General features: G+C 40.5%; 1 protein-coding gene across 2 annotated transcripts in view; it reads right to left on the bottom strand.

The window, feature by feature from the left end:
- Nucleotides 1-222: 222 nt before the first annotated feature.
- Nucleotides 223-19,552, bottom strand: part of CHCHD3 (coiled-coil-helix-coiled-coil-helix domain containing 3) — a 275,676-nt gene continuing 256,346 nt past the window's right edge. For both annotated transcript variants that reach the window (XM_026010858.2, XM_026010857.2), the window contains 2 exons: nt 11,859-11,994; nt 223-962 (listed from right to left, as the gene is read on the bottom strand). In XM_026010858.2, the coding sequence (XP_025866643.1) occupies nt 939-962; nt 11,859-11,994 (160 nt within the window). In that variant the 3' untranslated portion in view covers nt 223-938. The remainder of the gene's footprint in view (nt 963-11,858; nt 11,995-19,552) is intronic.

Raw genomic sequence — 19,552 nt, 5'->3', positions numbered from 1 at the left:
CTAAGTCATCCCAAAGACAGGAAGGTTCATGCAATTTGTAAAGATCTTACTGAATCCTATCAGGCTGAGAGGCGAGTTGCCTGTCTGAGGCTCTGCAAAGTGCTTTGGAGCTTTTTAGAGGAAAGGTACAGCACAGATGCAAATTAATAGCAATACAAATCAACTCAATTCCCATATGCATAACCATCTAGCCCAACGAAAGGAATACACGGAGCCCCGGGCTGCAATGCCAGTCTTCTTTGGAAAATATATTTATTATTGATAGTGAGTGCAGTAAAGATGTCAGTATTCATGATCGAGAAGAGGTTGTATAAGCCAAGGTTGCCTTTATGTTGATAAAAAATGCCTTATTTCACTTGTAATCATAAACATTATTCCAGTAAAAGAGGTACATTTTTCTCTCCTTTTTGTCTTATGTACATGATCACCATAATAAGTTAAAATGAAGTAGCTCTTCTATAGTCAAGGGAGAAAAGAAAAAGAAAAAACCAACACGCCAGAGCCAAGATGACTGCACCCAGCATTTCTGGGCTGAGATGGAGGTATAGTGCCCTCCCCTCCCCACTCCAAGGACCCTAGCCCCCATCCCAAGCCCCAAACCCAGCTTTGCTAGAGTGAGGGTTTACCCAACCGTGGAGCCTGGTAAGAAGAGCAAGCTGAACTAGAAAGTTAAAAAGGTGGAGAGGGCTGCCTTTCTCTTTTAATTGTCACGAACAGGGCTGACTAACACTGCAGTGTGTCCTTGTTTGTTGATCCCTGATCTAGGCCTCGGCTTTTCAAACTGCAGTTGATCAAACTGGGATATGCTTCGGCTGAATCTGCTCTCTGGTGCTTCTCTTTAATCGTTTTCTCCTTAAATGGGTTACTTTCTTACTAGGAAAAAAAAATGTTCCACCTCTGGAATTAACGTTGAGTTTTGCTTGTTCTAAAAGTTGACTTTATCCTCCCTTCTCAAGCATGCTCTGCAAGAGAAATAGAAAACATGAGTTTTACCAGCAGAAGGGAATCCCAAAAAATGACAATAACTGTTTAGTACTATTTGTATTACTTTTCAAGATCTATTCAAAACCACATAAAACAAGGCGTATGCTTCTTGGTCTCAAAATACTATTACCTTTAATGAATACCACCGTTTAATGATGTATAATTTCCAAATGACTCCACCCCCCACCATACTAAGCTGACTCAAGAGTGAAGATGGCATGGATTGTAGGGGGGTGTGGACATGTGTGTTGTCTCACTACCAGGGGCATTTGGAAACACGTGGGAGTATTTCTGGTGGCCACAGGGACTGGGGTGAAGCTACTGTCAAGGCAAAAGGGGTGGGGAGAGGCGTGAAGTAGTGATTAAACGTGAAAGGCTCCAAGAGGGCAGAATCTCCCAGAAACCTCTGCCCATTCTAGGCCAGAAGGCAGATGTTCATGAGCTTGGTGGGCTGGACAGAGCTACAAAGGTGAGTATCTATTTTCAAATTGCCAAAATGGCCCCTAGATCCTATTTAGTTTTTTATTTTTGTGAATGGGGTAGGGGGTGGTACACGGAAAGAATTCAACTATCAGATTAAAACTATATTTAGCTAGGGCAGGGGATATACTGCCTCAATTCTTAGGAATCTTTAAAAGACAAAAGTGATACTTTCCCCTTTAGTTTTAAAATAATGCAGAAGAGGAAGGAGGCTGTGTCAGGCCCAAGGCTGTCTGTGATTCATCTGTTCACATCTTCTTCCCTATAGCCCTCATCGCTCTAGCCATTTATTCACTCAGCTCTTAACTGAGCTCCTACTAGATCATCACTGCACTGAGTGAGGTGCTGTGGGGAAACCAATACACACGCCCATCGCAAGTTAAGATATAATATACTGTAATAATTAGCTATTTAAAAATATATACTGGCTAAATATATGCTAAAAATTGATTTTACTGAATAAGTAATACATACACACAGGATAAAATTTAAGATAAACCAGAGAATACAGAGGAAAAAGTAATTTTTTTCTCTCTTTCCTATTTCTTAGTTTCTTGGTTATCTTTCCAGGAAAGTAGTAATTCAAAAGAGGAGTGGTTCTAACTTGTTCAGGGGAAGAGAACGCTCTAGAACTGGAGTGCTCAGAGGAGACTTCTAATAGGATCCTTCAGAGCATCTCTCTGAGTCTTGCAGAATCTAGGAAGAAGGACCAGGAGTAGGTTGGGGGAGGGGGGTGAGGAAAGGAAGCAGCGGCAAGGATTTGGAGGGAGGAGCATGCCCAGTATGTATGGAGAGTGGAGGAAAAGACTAGCCTAGCGAGACAAAAGGGTATACACTAGGAATGTACCAAAGAAAAGAGTGCCAAAAGAGTCACCAGAGTGAGAGCTTGGCCAAGCTACTTTCTGTTGGCTTCTGGAAAAAAACCTGGGAATCCACCACATGTCCTTAAATAGGAAAATGTCATTTAGAGGGCTATCCTGACATCCTTGGCATAATGGATCCAAGAGATGAGAATCTGGAGGTAAGAAGACCAGGGCAGGGGCAGAGTAGGAATCAGGGTGGAAATGAGAAATAGAGCCATAAAAGACATGGATAGAAAAACAAGTGGTGAGACCTAAGTTATGGTGATCCTTGTGACTGGGAAGCGAGGATGATGGCATCACCAAGAGAAATGGAAAAGTCAGTGGGAGGAGCCAGCCTGGAAATGAGAAAAAAAAGACTTAAATTTGGAGTTTGTAAGAAATTCCAGATGGAAATGTCTAGAGGAAAGTTGCTTGAGAAGAGATGTTAACAGTCTTTAGAGATAAAACTGAAGATGAAGAGAAATGATTGAAATAACAGGGCAGAACAGAAAGAGTGGAAGGACAAATAGAGAGTGTGCTAGTCACAAAAGTATAGGATGGGTAGATTATCCTGACTTAGCCATGATTATAAGTTGCTAAGAAGTCTATAGGGCACAAAAGACCAGATCCAAAAGCAGGCAAACTAGTTTAGAGAGAACACATATAGAAATGGTCACAAAATACATTCAAGGAGGAAGTCAATTAGAAAAGCCAGATGCATCCAAAGAAAACAGGAAAGACAAAACAGATAAAGCAGAACACTTTGCTCAGCAGAGTTGTCTTATAATGGACCACTACTCAGCCACCAAAAAACAAACAAAAAAAAAAAACAAAAAAAAATCTTTCCGCTTGCAATGATGTGGATGGAACTAGAGGGCATTATGCTCAGTGAAATAAATCAATCAGAGAAAGACAATTATCGTATGATCTCATATGTAGAATTTAATAAGCAAAACAAAGGAGCATAGGGGAAGGAGGAAAAAATAAAAGATGAACTCAGAAAGTGAGGCAAATCATAAGACTCTTACTCATAGGAAACAAACTGAAGGCTGCTGGAGGGCAGGGAGGTGGGGGAATGTGGTAACTAGGTGATGGGTATTAAGGAGGGCACGTGATGTGATAAGCACTGGGTGGTATATAAGACTGATGAATACTGACCTCTACCTCTGAAACTAATAATACACTGTATGTTAATTAATTGAATTTAAATTTAAGAAAAAAACACCACCACAATGTGCGATTTCTCTCAAACCCATCATTCACATAAGCTCTGTATTTGCTGGAAAAATTAAAAATTGAGCACCTATGATTTAAGAGTCAGACCAAACAATGTCCCAGTATCACAGCATCTCATTTATCCTCTTGTGGCTTGATCTGTGTGAGATGACAACTGTGTGTCCAGTTATTTGGACAGGAAACTATGAATTCCAGATATATAGACAACCTCACCACAACAGTCTAGGTTAATAAAAAATAGAAGTCAGTATAGAGTAGATTTATACTGAGTGCATCTAAAGGCATTTAGTTAGTTACTGAAGAAAATTATCAGCTTAAGAGTGATGTCATGGGATCCCTGGGTGGCGCAGCGGTTTGGCGCCTGCCTTTGGCCCAGGGCGCGATCCTGGAGACCCGGGATCGAATCCCACATCAGGCTCCCGGTGCATGGAGCCTGCTTCTCCCTCCGCCTGTGTCTCTGCCTCTCTCTCTCTCTCTCTGTGACTATCATAAAAAAAAAAAAAAAAAAAAAAAAAAAGAGTGATGTCATTTAGCATTTTGGGAGTTACACACTCACTATACTTTCTTCAACAAACCAATGGGAACTTGAATCTATTATGTGCCTGGCCCTGGCTGGTTTGAAGATCAGCGGGCCAGTCTAACAAAAAGATTAATGGAACGCTTTTGAGCAAATCTAAAACACAGAGAAATCACTACATTCACAGAATAGCCTGCTACATGTATTAAAATTCTAAATTTCAAAGACAGCACAACAGTTCCACTAATTCACAGGTGGCTCCTTGAAGATACAAGGAACGAGGGAAGGCTCCGGGGCCAGGCTATACACATGCTGTAAACTGCACCTAGCTGCCACCAAAGGGTGGCAGAGGTGATACAAAACCTCCTCATTTTGGTCAAAGACGTTAATAAATAAAACGTCAAGTTGAATTTTTTAAAAAAAATAGACTGGCAAATACTCTATTATCACCATATTGTAACTATGCAATAAAACCTGCTCAAAACCCAGGTCTTAGGAACTCTGGCTGGAGGGATTCTGAGGCCTGAAAAGGTCTGTGTCACTTAGTGTCACCTTACAGGTTCTCCCACAATCTCTGTATGGGCTCTGTAAGTCCCTGCTGTTGGGCTGAATTTCAACACTGCATAAATTTAACACTGCATAAATTAACATAGGAAATTCCCCGAAGAATCGGGGAGAAGATTTGCAAGTTATAAAAAATTGCTTCCTTCATTTAAGGAACTGCTAACACTTAATCTTAATGTGGAGAAAGAAATTCCTTGCATTTGCTCATCATTCACGTACACGGGCCTGCAGAAACCCCTTCTATAAACAGCAGGGTAAATTACGGAGAGGAGAGAATGGCTCAGGCACCAATACTGCTCTGCCCCCAAGTCTCTTCCTGATTCCAGCCACCAAGGAGGGAACAACTGGCGGCTCACACTCGTCACACAAGAGCAGTGCCTCTGGAGACCAGAGATTGCCTGTCGTTTCCACTTATTAAAATGATCTTAACTGTTTTCCTCAAATATTTTTGCTACACAGTAATCTCATCAACTGATTTTCGAATTATAGCTTTCTTGAAGGGGTTGACTATCATAGCAAAGTGTCAGCTACTGGATGTCTCAATATATTTAAGAAGAATTATGGCAACCCTGGATTGCTAAACAATCAGCATGAAGAGCATAAAAATATACTTTTTTTTTTTTTAAGATACTATTCAGAGTGCTTGTCTCTGAGCTCCCCTGGCATCTCACCAAGATTTGAAAGCCCTAATGAAGCAGGGTATGGAAGCAGGAGGGTTTATGAGGAAGCACTAAAATGAGAACTTGTCTGGGTACACCTGAGGTTTTCCCAAGGAGGGACATGAAAAGTGGGGAGTAAAAGATGAAGGAGTTGGTGAAGACACCATGAGGAAACGGTGAGATAGAAGCCAAAGTCATCAATAAATTCAATTTGTGAGGAGCAGAGACGGGCTTTGCCTGCACACCAATCACACTACTCCTGACCACCTGAAAATCTCATTAGCTAACTTCCTGTGTCCTCACTCTCTGCTCTCCCCTCAACAGCCAGTGACATTCTTTATTCTTCCTGCTTAATGCCTGGATCTGGTTTCATACCTTCTCTGACAAATGCTCTGTGTAATATTCAAATTAAGTTACGAGTAATTAACTGTTTACACAACCTGCCGCAATAACAGACAAAACACAAACATATTGCAGTTCTAACTCTTGAAGGATAAGCACTAGAAAAGAAACGCCTATTAAGAAAAAGGAGTCTATTATCATGATATTTCTTCTATTAAACCCAAATTAAAAAAAAAAAAAAAAAAGGAAAGAAAATGCCGTAGGACGACTATTACTCTCAGACTATTACTTTGAGAAGCGTTCCTATGATAGAAGAGACTGGGGATAACACATGTAAAGTTTGGGATTCTGTTTGCTATGTTGTGACTCCAACTCCAAAGGGCCACCCCACTGCAGGATGAGAACACCTATTGTGGAACACCCATGTGTCAGCTGGAGTGTGAGCAGCCCAGCTGGGCGATGAATAAATGTCATTAGGTGATGATGATAAAGAGGCCTTCGAACACGATAAAAACATGCTCCCATGGGTCTTCCCAGAAAACTAACCTTGATTTATCTTTGTGTTCCCTGAGAGTAGGCATCTGTGGACATAAGAAGTAAGCACATAAAGAGAGGGGCCCCTGTGGTGGGTCAGGAGAGGGGAGCAGGGTTACTGGAGCCAGGGGACCATGTGACATTGGTTCAGAGCCTCTTTCCTTCCCTCCTGCCCATGCAAACCAGGTGCATCTCTGCACCCAGGGGTACCTACAGTTTCAAAGGAGGCAACGGGAGGGGAGACTGACTTCTTTCTAAGGGGCTCCTGCGCTCTAAGACCTCTTCCAATTTGTTCTTGAGGCTGAACTAGGAACAAGTTTCCAGGGTCAGTCTGCTCACATATCTACCACATGGCTCAGACCGGACAAGCAGTGACAGGGAGTGGCCAATCCTCAACTCCCAAAAGAGAGAAAACAGAGACTTAGCAGGGCCTCTGAAAGATCGTAGACCTCTAATTCAGTTTAGGTCAATGGGCTCTAGAGCTATGCTTGTCCAACTCGTGTACAGTTACTTGTTGAGAGTTCGGATGTCTGGGTCATCAGGAGTGGGCTATTCTGGTCTGGAATCTGCCCTGTATATAGGTCAGTGACACTCTGTGAGTGCAATTTTTTTCCAGGTGAAAAGACAGGATTAGGTCACATGATCTCTAAAATCTGTCTTGCTCTAAAAGCCTATGACTCTACTAAATCATTTGGATGCACTCTATAATTCATCTGAAAACAATGATAAAATACACCTTGCTCTGGCACTGGGTTTTTCTTTCATGAACCCTTATTTCTAGAGTGACAGCGATTACTTTGTTTTTAGGCCTTCTTCACACTGAGGGAAGTATTTGAGCCCTGGTCCAACACAAACCCAAGTCACGGGGGAGATAAAATACAATGTCCTTAAGAAGGCTGAGACCTCCTGCCATGGTACATCCCTCCATATGCCCCGATCTTAAGGTTTTCTATTTTGGAGGCTACCCATAGATTGGAGGTGTCATTTACATTTTGGAAATAGAGAACAGAGTACCCTAACACATTGGGCTGAAGGAACTTCATATTAAGATGTAGCCTCATTCACTACTACCACCAGGTGACTTTCTGACCTCCCCAATGATGCCAGGAGGGAACATAGGACCAAGGTAAGCACTGCCTTGCTTATAAGATGCCCTCATTTTGATCCTTCCTTCAACTGAACTGCTTACTTGGCTAATGACCCACTGCCCACTTGTTGATTTAAACTTCTGTGGCAGTTTATCTTCTCCTCAGTGGCCTTCCTTTATCTGACTCCAGGTTCACACCAACCTCTGTCCTTTGGAATCTCCTGGGTCTGGCCGATGTTTTAAGTCCTGGGCTTTCTTTAGTTCTTCTGATCTGGCATCCTGCTCTGTCTCCACACTCCCTTGCCACCCATGATCCACAATGGATAGGTGAAAGCCACTGCAGAACAGGGCAGCCCAGGGCAGACGAGAGGCAGACAGCCTACATTTTCTAATGGACTTTATTAGCAGGCAGGCTACTTTCTGCCAAACAGGGCTGTTTCTCAGTACATTGCCTTTGGAGAAACTGTTCTTACCCTCTCCTAGTTTATTCTGCCACTTTGGCTTCCCTGAGGCTGTCAGAAGCATCAGCTTCAAGGAAAGGGCATACAGCCGTAGGAGGCTGGGCAACATGCAGAAAACCAGAAGTGCAAAGTTGAACGTTGAGAGAACAACCTAAAAGGCAGAGGTCCCAGTGCTGGAGGTCCTCAAAGCTGGGGTGCTGCCTATACCAAACAGACATGTCATGGCCTGAAATGTGCAAAATAAACGTGTGCTCCTGTGCACACAAACTTGCTCTCCTGGGATACCTGGGTGGCTCAGCGTTTGAGCATCTGCCTTTGGCTCAGGGTGTGATCCTGGGATCGAGTCCTGCATGGGGAGCCTGTTTCTCCCTCTGCCTGTATCGGAAGGAAGGAAAGGAAAGGAAGGAAAGGAAGGAAGGAAACTCTTGCTCTCCTGAATGGAAGTAGAATGAGTCCCACAGCATCACGGCTGGAAGGACCTCATGGATCACCTAGTTCAAACCCATAATTTGGCAAAGAAAAAACCGAAGCCCAGGTCACCATGGCTAGATTAGAATGTCAGCTACAGCATTTCCCATGAACTCTACCTTCCAGGGAACACGTAATGTTTGCTCAGAGTCCGGCCAACTTCTGTACCATTTTGTCAGCAGCAGGGCCGGGACAAGAGTTGGAATGCTTCGAAATGCCCCCTAAGAAGGCTACCCCCCCAAGCAGCCAGATGTTGCCAGAAAATATCAGGGCAGTGGGGTGTCCAGGGAACAGAGCAATGTAGATCTGAGAGAGGTCCCTCCCATCTTTTGATAAAAAGAACTTGGGTACATTTTGGTCCACTGGCGGCAAATACCACCAGCTTCCCATTTCTCTCCCACCTTCTGTAGTCTCCTGTAAGGTAGGTGAATCAAGATTGAACAGAAATCAGGTTATAGTGGCAAGAACAGGTAATTTAATCTGTTTATAGAGAGCTATGAAGCTAGGCAGATATGAGAAATAACAGTCTATCAATTGATGTCTTCCTACATTTTTAAAAGCTGTACCTCATACAGCTAGCCAGTAGCTTTTACGTCTTAGAAATAATAATTACAGCAATTTATTATCTCTTTATCCTTATGAAGAACACATAACTTAATATACTGGAAGTAACAGTCTCAATGTCTCAACCCATGAAGAATTGTTTAAGAATAGCTGAAGAAAGATTGATGTGAGTAAATGGATGAAGACAGGAATATCCGGAAATTTTCCAATCAGTAATATCTATTAGTCTACAGTACAGTGTCTCAAGGGAACCAGTGAAAGCCCAATCTTATGAGTCATTTAAAAGTGGAGTGGATTTGGTTCTTGGAGTTCTTCCAAGGGGAAAACTCTTGCAGTATACCGGAAATGACAGTACACCTAATGGGTTGCTGTCATGTTGACCATTTTCCACATTAGCATGTCTAGGTGGTTCTTTGGGTTTAACAAGGGAACACAAGAAAGGGGAACTGACTGGTCAGGATCCACTACAACTGATGCTCAGGACTACTATACTGCTGAGGCTCCTTCTAATAACAATGGGCAGAGTTGGGGGTCACAAGGTTAGGTTAACTTGAGAAAACTGGAAACGGGCATTAGAAGAAAAGTTGGGGACCTCCAGCAGAAATGCTGCTCTCAACCCCCTGTGGGCATCTTGGTGTGGTCTTAAAATAGGGTACCTTTCTGCGTGGCCTTAGTAATCCCACCTCCCTATTTGTGACCTTCAGTCTCTATTATGACTTAATTTGATATTCATGTATTTTCATGTTTTTCTCTACACTTCATGATCATCGTTGACATTTTCTCTCATCGCCTTATTTCTGTATTATGTATATATTCTATATTCTGTATCATGGACATCCCGTCTCATATCCAAAACAAAAACCAAACACCATTTAAACATTTTTTTTGTTTTGTTTTTATGGTAGGGTATATCTTGGTCTCGTTGTTACATTTACTGTCACGAATGCCCTGGGTTTCAATTCTCTCAACTGGAAAACAGCAAAAATAAAACCATCTCTATTTACATCTCAGGTTGTCATAAAAACAGGCAAGAGAATGGATGTGAAATCACCTGGAAATCTAAAGTACTATAGAAATACAAGGTATTATTGCTTCTTGTTTTCTTGCCCATTACAATGTTGCCCATCTTACGATAAAAATGTTTTGTGGACAGCTATCTTTGTATTATTACCTGGTGTTATAACTCCCTGGTATTTGAATAGAAGGGTCGTGGAAAACAGGTACCTCAAAACACACTTGCTGGAAAGGACATTAAATTATGTTGCAGATGGGGGGGAGGGGGCCTATTTTGGAATCACCAGTAATAATCTGGTGCTCCAGGATGATCTGTTTAGTGGTTTCAACATGAAATAACACAACTGAGGAAAAGAAGGAAAAATTAAGATGTACCAAATACTTTATATAAATGTAATCCCCACGACACTGGGGATAACATCACCCCAATTCACAGACAAGAAAAATCAATGCCCGAGGTCACAGAGTTCGTAAAAGACAAAACTTCAGTACATACCCAGATCTGCCCAATTTGAACTCCCCACTGCACTGTGTGGCATATTTGATGTTGTCACAGAGTAACTGTGTTTTATTGTATAAATATATCCCATTGATCGCATGGCATTAGATGCAGACAATTCAACACAACCCAGATAGACAGGGTGGAGTCAAAACTCCATGCACCCTTGCAGTTGCCACTTCAGTAATGTTACATATCACACTGTGCAAATAGGCATGTTAGTTAGATGCCAGCATAGAAACATACACTTTGTCACAGCCATTCTTTGCACTGACTACTACCCCCACCCCAATATGGCACTAATATTAAGTTAGAAAAATCCATGAATCAGCTGGCAGGTCCCAGGGGCTTCAGTTAGTACAAAAGATTGGGGCTTGTTAAAAACATATCAGAGGTTGTCTTTGACAAATAAAATGTACTAACTTAACATTAGCAACATTACTTCTACCAAAGACCTTTAAAGAAAAGAGTCACTGGCATGCTAGTAGGAGTTACACAGTTGGAACTACAAGCAAGAAACAGAAGAAAGCCTCAAGCCAGTAGGCTTTTAAAGAAAATACAGGCTTTTTTTTTTTTTTTTAATAAATCTTGGTTATATATTTTTTTCTACTAGTGATGATGTTACTTTCCAGCTACCCAGACAATACCAACCCTCCCACAAATATCAGAAATTTATAGTGTTAGAAATTTACACTAAGTGGTTTTATTAAAACTACAGCAAATTAGACTACAGAAAGCCATGCTGTGTTACTCAAACACTACATTTAGTTGGGTCAGAAGGCCAACTCTGGGGAGTTTGTCAGCAGAAGGAATCAAGGTTTCCAACAATTTCTGTCAGAACAACCTATATGCAACTGCTAAATCAGTTAAATGATGGGCAATTAGGTGACCTGCCAGAATTGAAAATTTGCGTCAGGGTTTATCATTAGCTTTCTAAAGCACATGAATTAGAGAAAACTCATGTCCTGTGAACATCGAATTATTCTGAAATGGGGGGTCAAGAGAAGAGTGTGGCTGCAGTACATAAAAGTGATGGAAAGTGTTGCCTAAATCCCATCTCTGGACTCGCTTTCCCTGCCCAATCTGGTGAGCTCTAGCAACTGGTAGAAGATTGAACAGTGCTCAAAAGGTGGCTTTTTGTTTTAGTTTTTGGTTTGTCTTTTGTGTTTCTAAGCCAGATTCTCTGTATGGCTACTTGCTGCTTATAGACCCAAAACTCCTGGCGCCTTCACTTGTATCCTTCCTCTTTGTTGGCTCTTAGTGTTGGCCCAGAAATATGAGGCATGACCTTGAGACACAATTATCATAAAAGACAAAAGTTCAAAACAACTGGGAAAAGTATTGTTTTAGTAAGAATCTTTTTCTTTCCTGCAAGTAAATGAAATGAGTTAAACACAAGGAGAATGTAGACTCTTCTCCCAACCACCTGGATGGAAGTCGATTACTAATGAATCTTGTTAGTTAGTTGTTATGGCAATTCTTGATGGTGATGACTAGTTTGGTTTACAAAGCTCTTGCAAACACATTAGCCTATTCAGTCCTTATCAGTGCCCATGATGCTGGGCTTGCTTCCTTCTGGTGCCCCAATGAACTTGGCTCACACCCACCTGTTTGGCCTGATTGACACAGTGCATGTACTGGTTGGCCAGAGCAGAGCAGCTGAGGGTCTGCTGGGTGTTCTGGCGGTAACACTGGAGAATTTTGGCCTGCAGATCAGCACAGACAGGATGAAACTCATACCGCCTGAAACAAAAACAGGTGAGTGAGACAAACGGTCTTCAATCAGAATGAAGATCAAGGCTAAAGAGTATATAAAACATTAAATATGATATAAATGTTTCAAGCATAGAAAAAACGTTTCTAAAAATGATTTCTATGAAATTAGTTCCAATAGTTGATACCACCACGAGCCTATCCGGACACTGTAACACTCCCAACCAAACCTATACCTAAACCAGGTGAATGGTGCCAATAATCTTTAGCCCAGTCTACCAAATCAGAAACCCAAGAGCCTCAATTTCTCTCACCCATGCCCACTCCAGTCAGTCATTGAGTTCGAGATACTGTGTGGTCTGGTCCTCTTTCACCATATTCGCTGTCATTACATTAATTCATAATCACTTTTATCCTGGAATCAGGCAATGACCTCTAATCTAATGTCTTAGCTTTTGCCCTCTACTCTTACCTTCCAAAACATTCTTTCTAATACGTAAATCTAAGACCAAATCTCTCCCTACTGCTTTCTACGTAAAATGCAAGGTCAAAAGGCAGTCCTTCTGGATCAGGTAGGTTTCCACCTACTCTTAGGCTTCATTCCCCACATTGCTGTAGCTTGACCAAACAGCTTTCAGGGTTTGATCCATACACATCCCTTCTTCACGTCTTTGCTCATGCTGCTCTTGATCTTGGACATGCTCTGCACCCACACTCGCACTCATTCCTATATATCCAGAAAATAACTACTTGTCTTTCAATACTTGAGCTAAGTATTGAAGTGTCACCTTCTTTAGACAGCTTCACTAGCTCTCCATTCAGTGTAGAGTCCATTACTACCTTTTTGGTGACTCCACTGAGCCACTTTCTTTCACCTTTCACTTAACAATGACTACACCATAGCCTGGTGTAATTGATTAGCCTATATCTACTAGAAGGCAAATCCCAAGAAGTAAGGACTGTCTTATTTTCTTTGTGATCTCAGTTATTGATACGGATACCTCTTATGGAAGTCATGCAATAAACTGCTAAGAATACAAATGGGTGGAGAAAAAACATTTTTAAGTTTTCTGGGCTAAAATTTTACTAATTATACTTACAAATCTCAGATTTTAGTTAGATTTGCTTTCAGTGAATATATAGTACCAAATACAATGCCTCCAAAAATCTTAAAATATACACTTGAAAAATGATAACAAAATCAACCAAATGAATTATGCCAATGAAAAAGAAATATTCTTGTTAAGATGGTAGAGGAACTTGAATTATAAGGACTAAACATACCCAGAAAAAATACATAATATTATCACTTTTAATCCAGGAATTTATATTTTTTCCAAATTAGTTTTTAGTATAAAAGCCTTCCAATCTTTCATATCAGTTCTTTTTTTGCAATTTAAATTTTTTATTTCTATAGTAATCTTGAAATAGCATTATTTTATATTAAATGGGTTCTAAAAAAAAAAACCCTAGAGAATACAGGGGGAATATTTCTCATCAATAAGGAATCCCCTGGGTGACGATTTGTCTCCTTACTTTTATTCAATACACTAAGCTAACAGATTTTGCTAGTACAGAAAACTGAAATGCAAACCATGTTACTGGTCCCTGAGGGAATTTACCTCTTACCACCTTCTAAAGAAGGTAGACATACAGGGAAAAAATAATCCCACAAATTTTTTGTAACATTGATTTTACTTCTTTTACTTTTTCATTCATTACCTTACTGCTCTGCCAAATACCCAGGAACAGGATTTAAATCCAATCCCCGGAGTTTCCATTCTAAGATTTCGAAGTTTATACATCTATGAATTTTTTTGGACATGGATTTCCCTAATCCCCTACCATGAACATCAGCATCTAAAGGGAGTCAGCTGTTCTTTGAAGAGCAGATACACAGTCATCACAAACTGACTGATGATAGCAAGGCACATACCTGGATAAATATTAAATAAAATATAATTAAGCATTAGGGCAGCTGAACCTAGCAAATACATGACTAATGTCTAGAACAGTTCATGGGAAAACAGGGTTACATTCTCTCCTAGTGCTGAGGACCACGATTCTTCTACTATATCTTAGATTTTAAAAGGAGAGGAAGGGGATGCCTGGGTGGCTAGGCGGTTTGGCGCCTGCCTTCAGCCCAAGGCGTGATCCTGGAGAGCCAGGATCAAGTCCCGCCACATTGGGCTCCCTGCGAGGAGCCTGTTTCTCTCTCTGCCTAGGTCTCTGCCTCTCTCTTTCCGTGTCTCTCATGAATAAATAAATAAAATATTTAAAATATGTATATATAAAAGGAGAGGAAGGAGGATGGGGAAGGGAAAGAAGACTAGAACAATCCCAACCATCTCTTCAGCTCTTCTCCATTAATATACAGGAAAAGATGATAAAGAATGAGCTTCAGGACGCCTGGATGGCTCAGTGGTTTAGCGCCTGCCTTCGGCCCAGGGCGTGATCCTGGAGTCCCAGGATCGAGTCCCACATCGGGCTCCCTGCATGGAGCCTGCTTCTCTCTCTGCCTGTGTCTCTGTCTCTCTCTGTGTGTGTGTCTCTCATGAATAAATAAAGTCTTTTAAAAAAAAATGAGCTTCCACATACTGCACAATATAAAGAAGTTGGTGGGTTTTTTTTCTTTTAAAAAACTATTCACGATGGAACAATTCATCCAATACTATGAACTGTGTAAAAAGGGGTAATTTAAGTTATATAATAAACATTTACCGAGCTGAGCTATCAGTCATGTAAGTTGATGTCCATAAGTTATTTATGATTTGAAATGTGTCAAAATATACTTTTATCACCACAAATCAATACTGCTTGCTTCCAGGGTCCTGATTTCCTGTCTGGTAGTCTGTTCTATGCATGTATGTCACACATACACTCAGACATCTTCTGAAATCCTTTTTGTATATATTTCAATAGTATTGACGATTAGATAGTAGAGAGGGGGAAGGACGGGTAGAAATCAACATAATTGTGTCCCAGTTCCTGGAGTAGACTCTGGTACATTTTCCTTGGATTAATCTGAAAGGGCAAAGCTCTGCCTCTGTATTGATCCGCAATGCTTGTTATGCTGCTCTAATGCACTGTTTTCACTTTGGGAAAATGCTAAATGAGATTACCGTCTACCATTAGAAGGCCATAAAACACAAGCCATGGCACCTTCCATTCAGGAAAAGGTTTAAAGGCATTTCCAATATGCATTATGGTAAGCCCTCCATATAGCCACCGAGTCAGCAATTGATTTGTATTGACTGCTTTCCTTCCTGCTGGTGGAAAAAGCCACAACAAGGCAGAATTTCAAGATACCTAAGAAGGAAAATTAAATCTCGGCAGCAAGAGACATTTAAATAATTTAATTTCTTTGCATGAAAAGGATATTTTAAAAGGCAAATGGTGAATGAGAAATGTTAAGACAAAGATGAAAAACAAATCTAGAGAACTCGAAAAAGTAATCGAGAAAGAGCTAGAACGGTAATCCCCAAACCTATTGGGCAAAAAAGAATTGGTGGAATGAAGTCGATACTTGAAAATATATACTGATCAAAAATAAGAAAAAAAACCAATTTCGTGGTCACTTGAAATGATTGGGGATTTTGAGGGGTCCCACCATGTATCCCTATGCTCCTCCTCTTCATTTTACTTTGCCCTTCTGGACTCTACACTCTGTTCCCTTCCTCCTCCCTCCCTCTCACAAGCATCTACCTTCGCCCTTCCTACCTTACCCCACAGTGGCCCTAAGGACCAAGGGGGTTGATAACCATATCCAGTGACAGAATCAGAAAGCCTAAGACATGAACAGAAAATAAAATCACTCCTGGTGGGCATTCTGTATCAGCAGAGCCACTTTTGCCAATGCTTAATGTTAAATATTCACTTAAAAGGCAGCTAAGAAAATAGACCCCAGTGTTTTGCTCATTACACTGACAGGGCCACTGTAGAAACTTTGGGTGGGTGGGTGGGGGATACAGAAAAGAATACAGAAATACATTTAGGCTGTTTTTAATTTTTCAGTGCTTAAAGTAACATGGTGATGGATATAAATTATTACTGTCATCTCTTATTATTTCCTGGGGATAATTTCCTATAAGTTGAATTAAGGGTCAAAGACAAATAAAAACATTTTGGATAAACAGTGTTCAGCTCTCCTCTTGAGACTTGGTGACACACTGACACTCGGCCATCTGTTTTAGAGCTATCTGCAGGTTTCACTGCTGCTGCTTCCACTTTCATGTCTGAGAAACTTCTTTGATGTGGGTCTGAGCTTTATATTTCGAGGAAACTACTTACTCATCTTTTTAGTTCTGCTAATATAAGTGGCAAGGATAATAAGGTAACTTCAGAGAAGGAAAAAAATATGGAGATAGCTCTTCACATACCAGTCTCCACCAGAAGGCTAAAGAAGTCATGTAATGACAATCAGCAGCCTCAAATTCCTAAAGCTCTCAGGAACACAGAAATCATTCATTCTGAGTACAGGTACACACACAAAAAGATCCTTTCCCTCTATTTGGACCAGTAGGTACAGATTTGCAGGATGGGGTGGGAGGGGTGAGGGAGGGAGGGAGAGATGGAGGGGAAGAGGAGGAGAGAGGGAGGGAAGGAATGGATGGGTAGATGGACAGACACAGAGAATGGCTGGTGCTAAAAGAATTCTGATTCTTTTAACAAGTTGCGACAATGCATCCTTCATGGGATCTGGTGATCTCATAAGGTGGTATTAACCACATTAAAAGCAGGCATACAACACCAACCATGGAGTCAAATCTTTAGGTCTAACTGCTATGGCACAAAGTAATTAGCAATTTGCTAATGCAAAAACTCTGATTTTATTCTGTATTAAACATTTCATTAGCTGTTAAGCCCAGGAATCAGGATTTCTGCCTTTATAACAGAAAACTAAAGCTATCAAAAGCCCATTGCCAATAGTTTAAAAATATGTAATAATCCACTCATTTATCATTTAGAATAAAGCTATCATAAAATGCAATAGCAAGGAAGAAAGTATTAACTCAAAAGTATCATCTATTCAATTTTTTTCATTTTACCTTAAATTACAATATCCTAATAACAGTTTCCAAATAAAATGTAAATAGCCTCTTTCTCATAATGCGAAATCTGAAAGACAACTCAACTTCAAGCTTTTTCTGGCATTCTTAAATAACTGCTAACCGTTTTTATTAATGATGCTGCTTCTATGTGAGCTGTAATCAGATTTCCACAATTACACTTCAGAGGCAAAATATCTACAAAAGTTGCCTGCTTTGTTTCAGTTTGTCTCCATGTACTTTTTGCTATAAAATCTGAAAAAATAGGGGCGTCTGAGTGGCTCAGTGGTTGAGTGTCTGCCTTTGGTTCAGGCTGTGATCCCGAGGTCCTGGGATCGAGTCCCACATTGGGCTCCCTGTAGGGAGTCTGCCTCTCCCTCTGCCTGTGTCTCTGTCCTTCTCTCTGGGTCTCTCATGAATAAATAAATAAAATCTTTTTTTAAAAATCTGAAAAAAAAATGAAATAAAAGTAGAGGATTTTTTTTAACATTTATTTTCTAAAACGATGTATGTTCGCTATGATGGTATCTATCATCTTAACACACAAAAAATGCCAAGAGGCCTCCCCCGTTAACAGACTACATCTGGGGGTTGTTAAAAGAAAAACTCAGCTTTGGCTAGACATACAACACAGTGTTTGTAAAATTCTATCCTAAATACCCAAGGCTTGAAAGACCAGCATCTATCTGAAAATACTTTAATATTTAATTTTAACTTTATTCTATGATGGACTTCGGAGAAAGATGTCAGAATCACAACTCAGTAACCTGGGTCTATAGGAAGAAAGTGAGCTATCTGCAAGGACAAAGGGAAAGACACTGTCAGTCCTCCCCCAGGTTTTAGCATCCCCAGTAAAAGGCCCTATACCATGAAAAATACAGAGAGGATCTCTGGTCACCTGTCCAAGATAAAATGAATAAAACATTGTTCATGCACAGATTCACTGTTCTTAGGCCAATAGGCCTTGCAAATCCTAAGCAGATGAACACAAATACACCACAATATAAGGTGAGTGAAAATCTAATTTGGCAATATATTTTTTGGTCTTATTCAGTAATACTGAATGCTTGGAAATGACGGGGACAGTAGGGCAAACCGAGGAGGAGAGTGGGAACTTAACAGCTGAGCACATGAAGGTGGTGCGGCCAGCTGCTCTGTCTTCTCACGGTGCTCAGTGGACAATAACACACCCTAACATTTTGGGGCTCCTAGATGTCTGCTTTGTTTTCCTGAGCACGCTGCTCTTCCAAGAGAGCCACGTGGCATCTTGCTGACTTCACCACGCCCTGAGTGAGATCTTACAATACGACTCACCCCAAAGTGTCTGGATTTAGAAAAATGTGGCCATCTTCTGCTATATCTCCAAAGAATAAGGGCCCAAACAGTTTTGTTTTATAAATATTTCCCTAAACTCTGGTGACCTAGAGAGACTAATGGCGACCTAATGTTAGTGAAAAAAGCTTTTCTAGAAAAATATCTCTAAGTAACAATATCTTAGACAAGAAATATTTATTTTGTTGAAAACATTTGTGAAGTCAGGCATCAGGTATGAGGCAGAGAAGAACAATCAACTGACTGATTTCAAATTTTTTACCACATCATGGTATCCTTGACACATATGGACTATGTGCAGCAAGGCTCACATCTTGAAAAAGAGAGATAAAATACTTCTTACTTACATAAAACATATCTGGAATAAAAGGCAATAATTACACAGAGTTTAGGGACACAGAATATAAATTATGCCAACATTAACTCAACCTGGAAGGACCCCAAATCAACTTCCGATCACACTCTCTTTGGAACAACACAGGACTTATGAGATGTTTTCTCAAACTCACAATCTTTTCATTAGGCGAAATGCTAGAGCTAACATATTGCACTTCAGTCTGAGTGAGTCTTAATTTAGAGAATTATACACTATCCTTCCCTTTCTCCCTTTCTTTCTTAATGGTGCTTGGAATATTATTGCTTAATAAATGCCAAGTAATAATGCTGTAATAAAAACAGGGACTAGTGGGTTAACAATGCAACTCTTTACTTTAGCAGTGCCTGATACAGTAACAGTTAACACAAGTGTCCTGAGTAGAAACATCACCTCCTGCATGCACACAGTAGGAATAAAACAGAATCACAGTTCACAGAAGCAGTCCTTGTTTATAAGAACTGTACTATCTACAGAAGCATCCTCTGTTCCTTCAAAAGACCTGCAAGCCATAGAATGCAGAGATGTCCAGGGCCATATGTTAAATGTGAATCTCCAAAGGATACATCACTGTGGGAGTGAGACCAAGCCATCTAAATACACCAAATTATTTTTATTGAAATAACTCAATAAGGCTTTCAAGGTGAGGAAATGCATTATTATTTATAACATGATTATACTAAAAAAGAGCATGGCATTTATTCTCACCTGACTTGGTAAAGCAAGTGTTTAATTAAGCAACTTACAAAATGTTAATCCTGAGCATATGTAATACATCACCATTGCATTTCTTTTACTTTAAATATGTATGTATCTGTATATAATACACTGACCT

This window comes from Vulpes vulpes, chromosome 7, assembly GCF_048418805.1.
Source record: "Vulpes vulpes isolate BD-2025 chromosome 7, VulVul3, whole genome shotgun sequence".
In the NCBI taxonomy this organism is placed as follows: domain Eukaryota; kingdom Metazoa; phylum Chordata; class Mammalia; order Carnivora; family Canidae; genus Vulpes; species Vulpes vulpes.
Note: the sequence above shows the minus strand (reverse complement) of the source record. Positions and strands in the feature narration are given on the sequence as shown.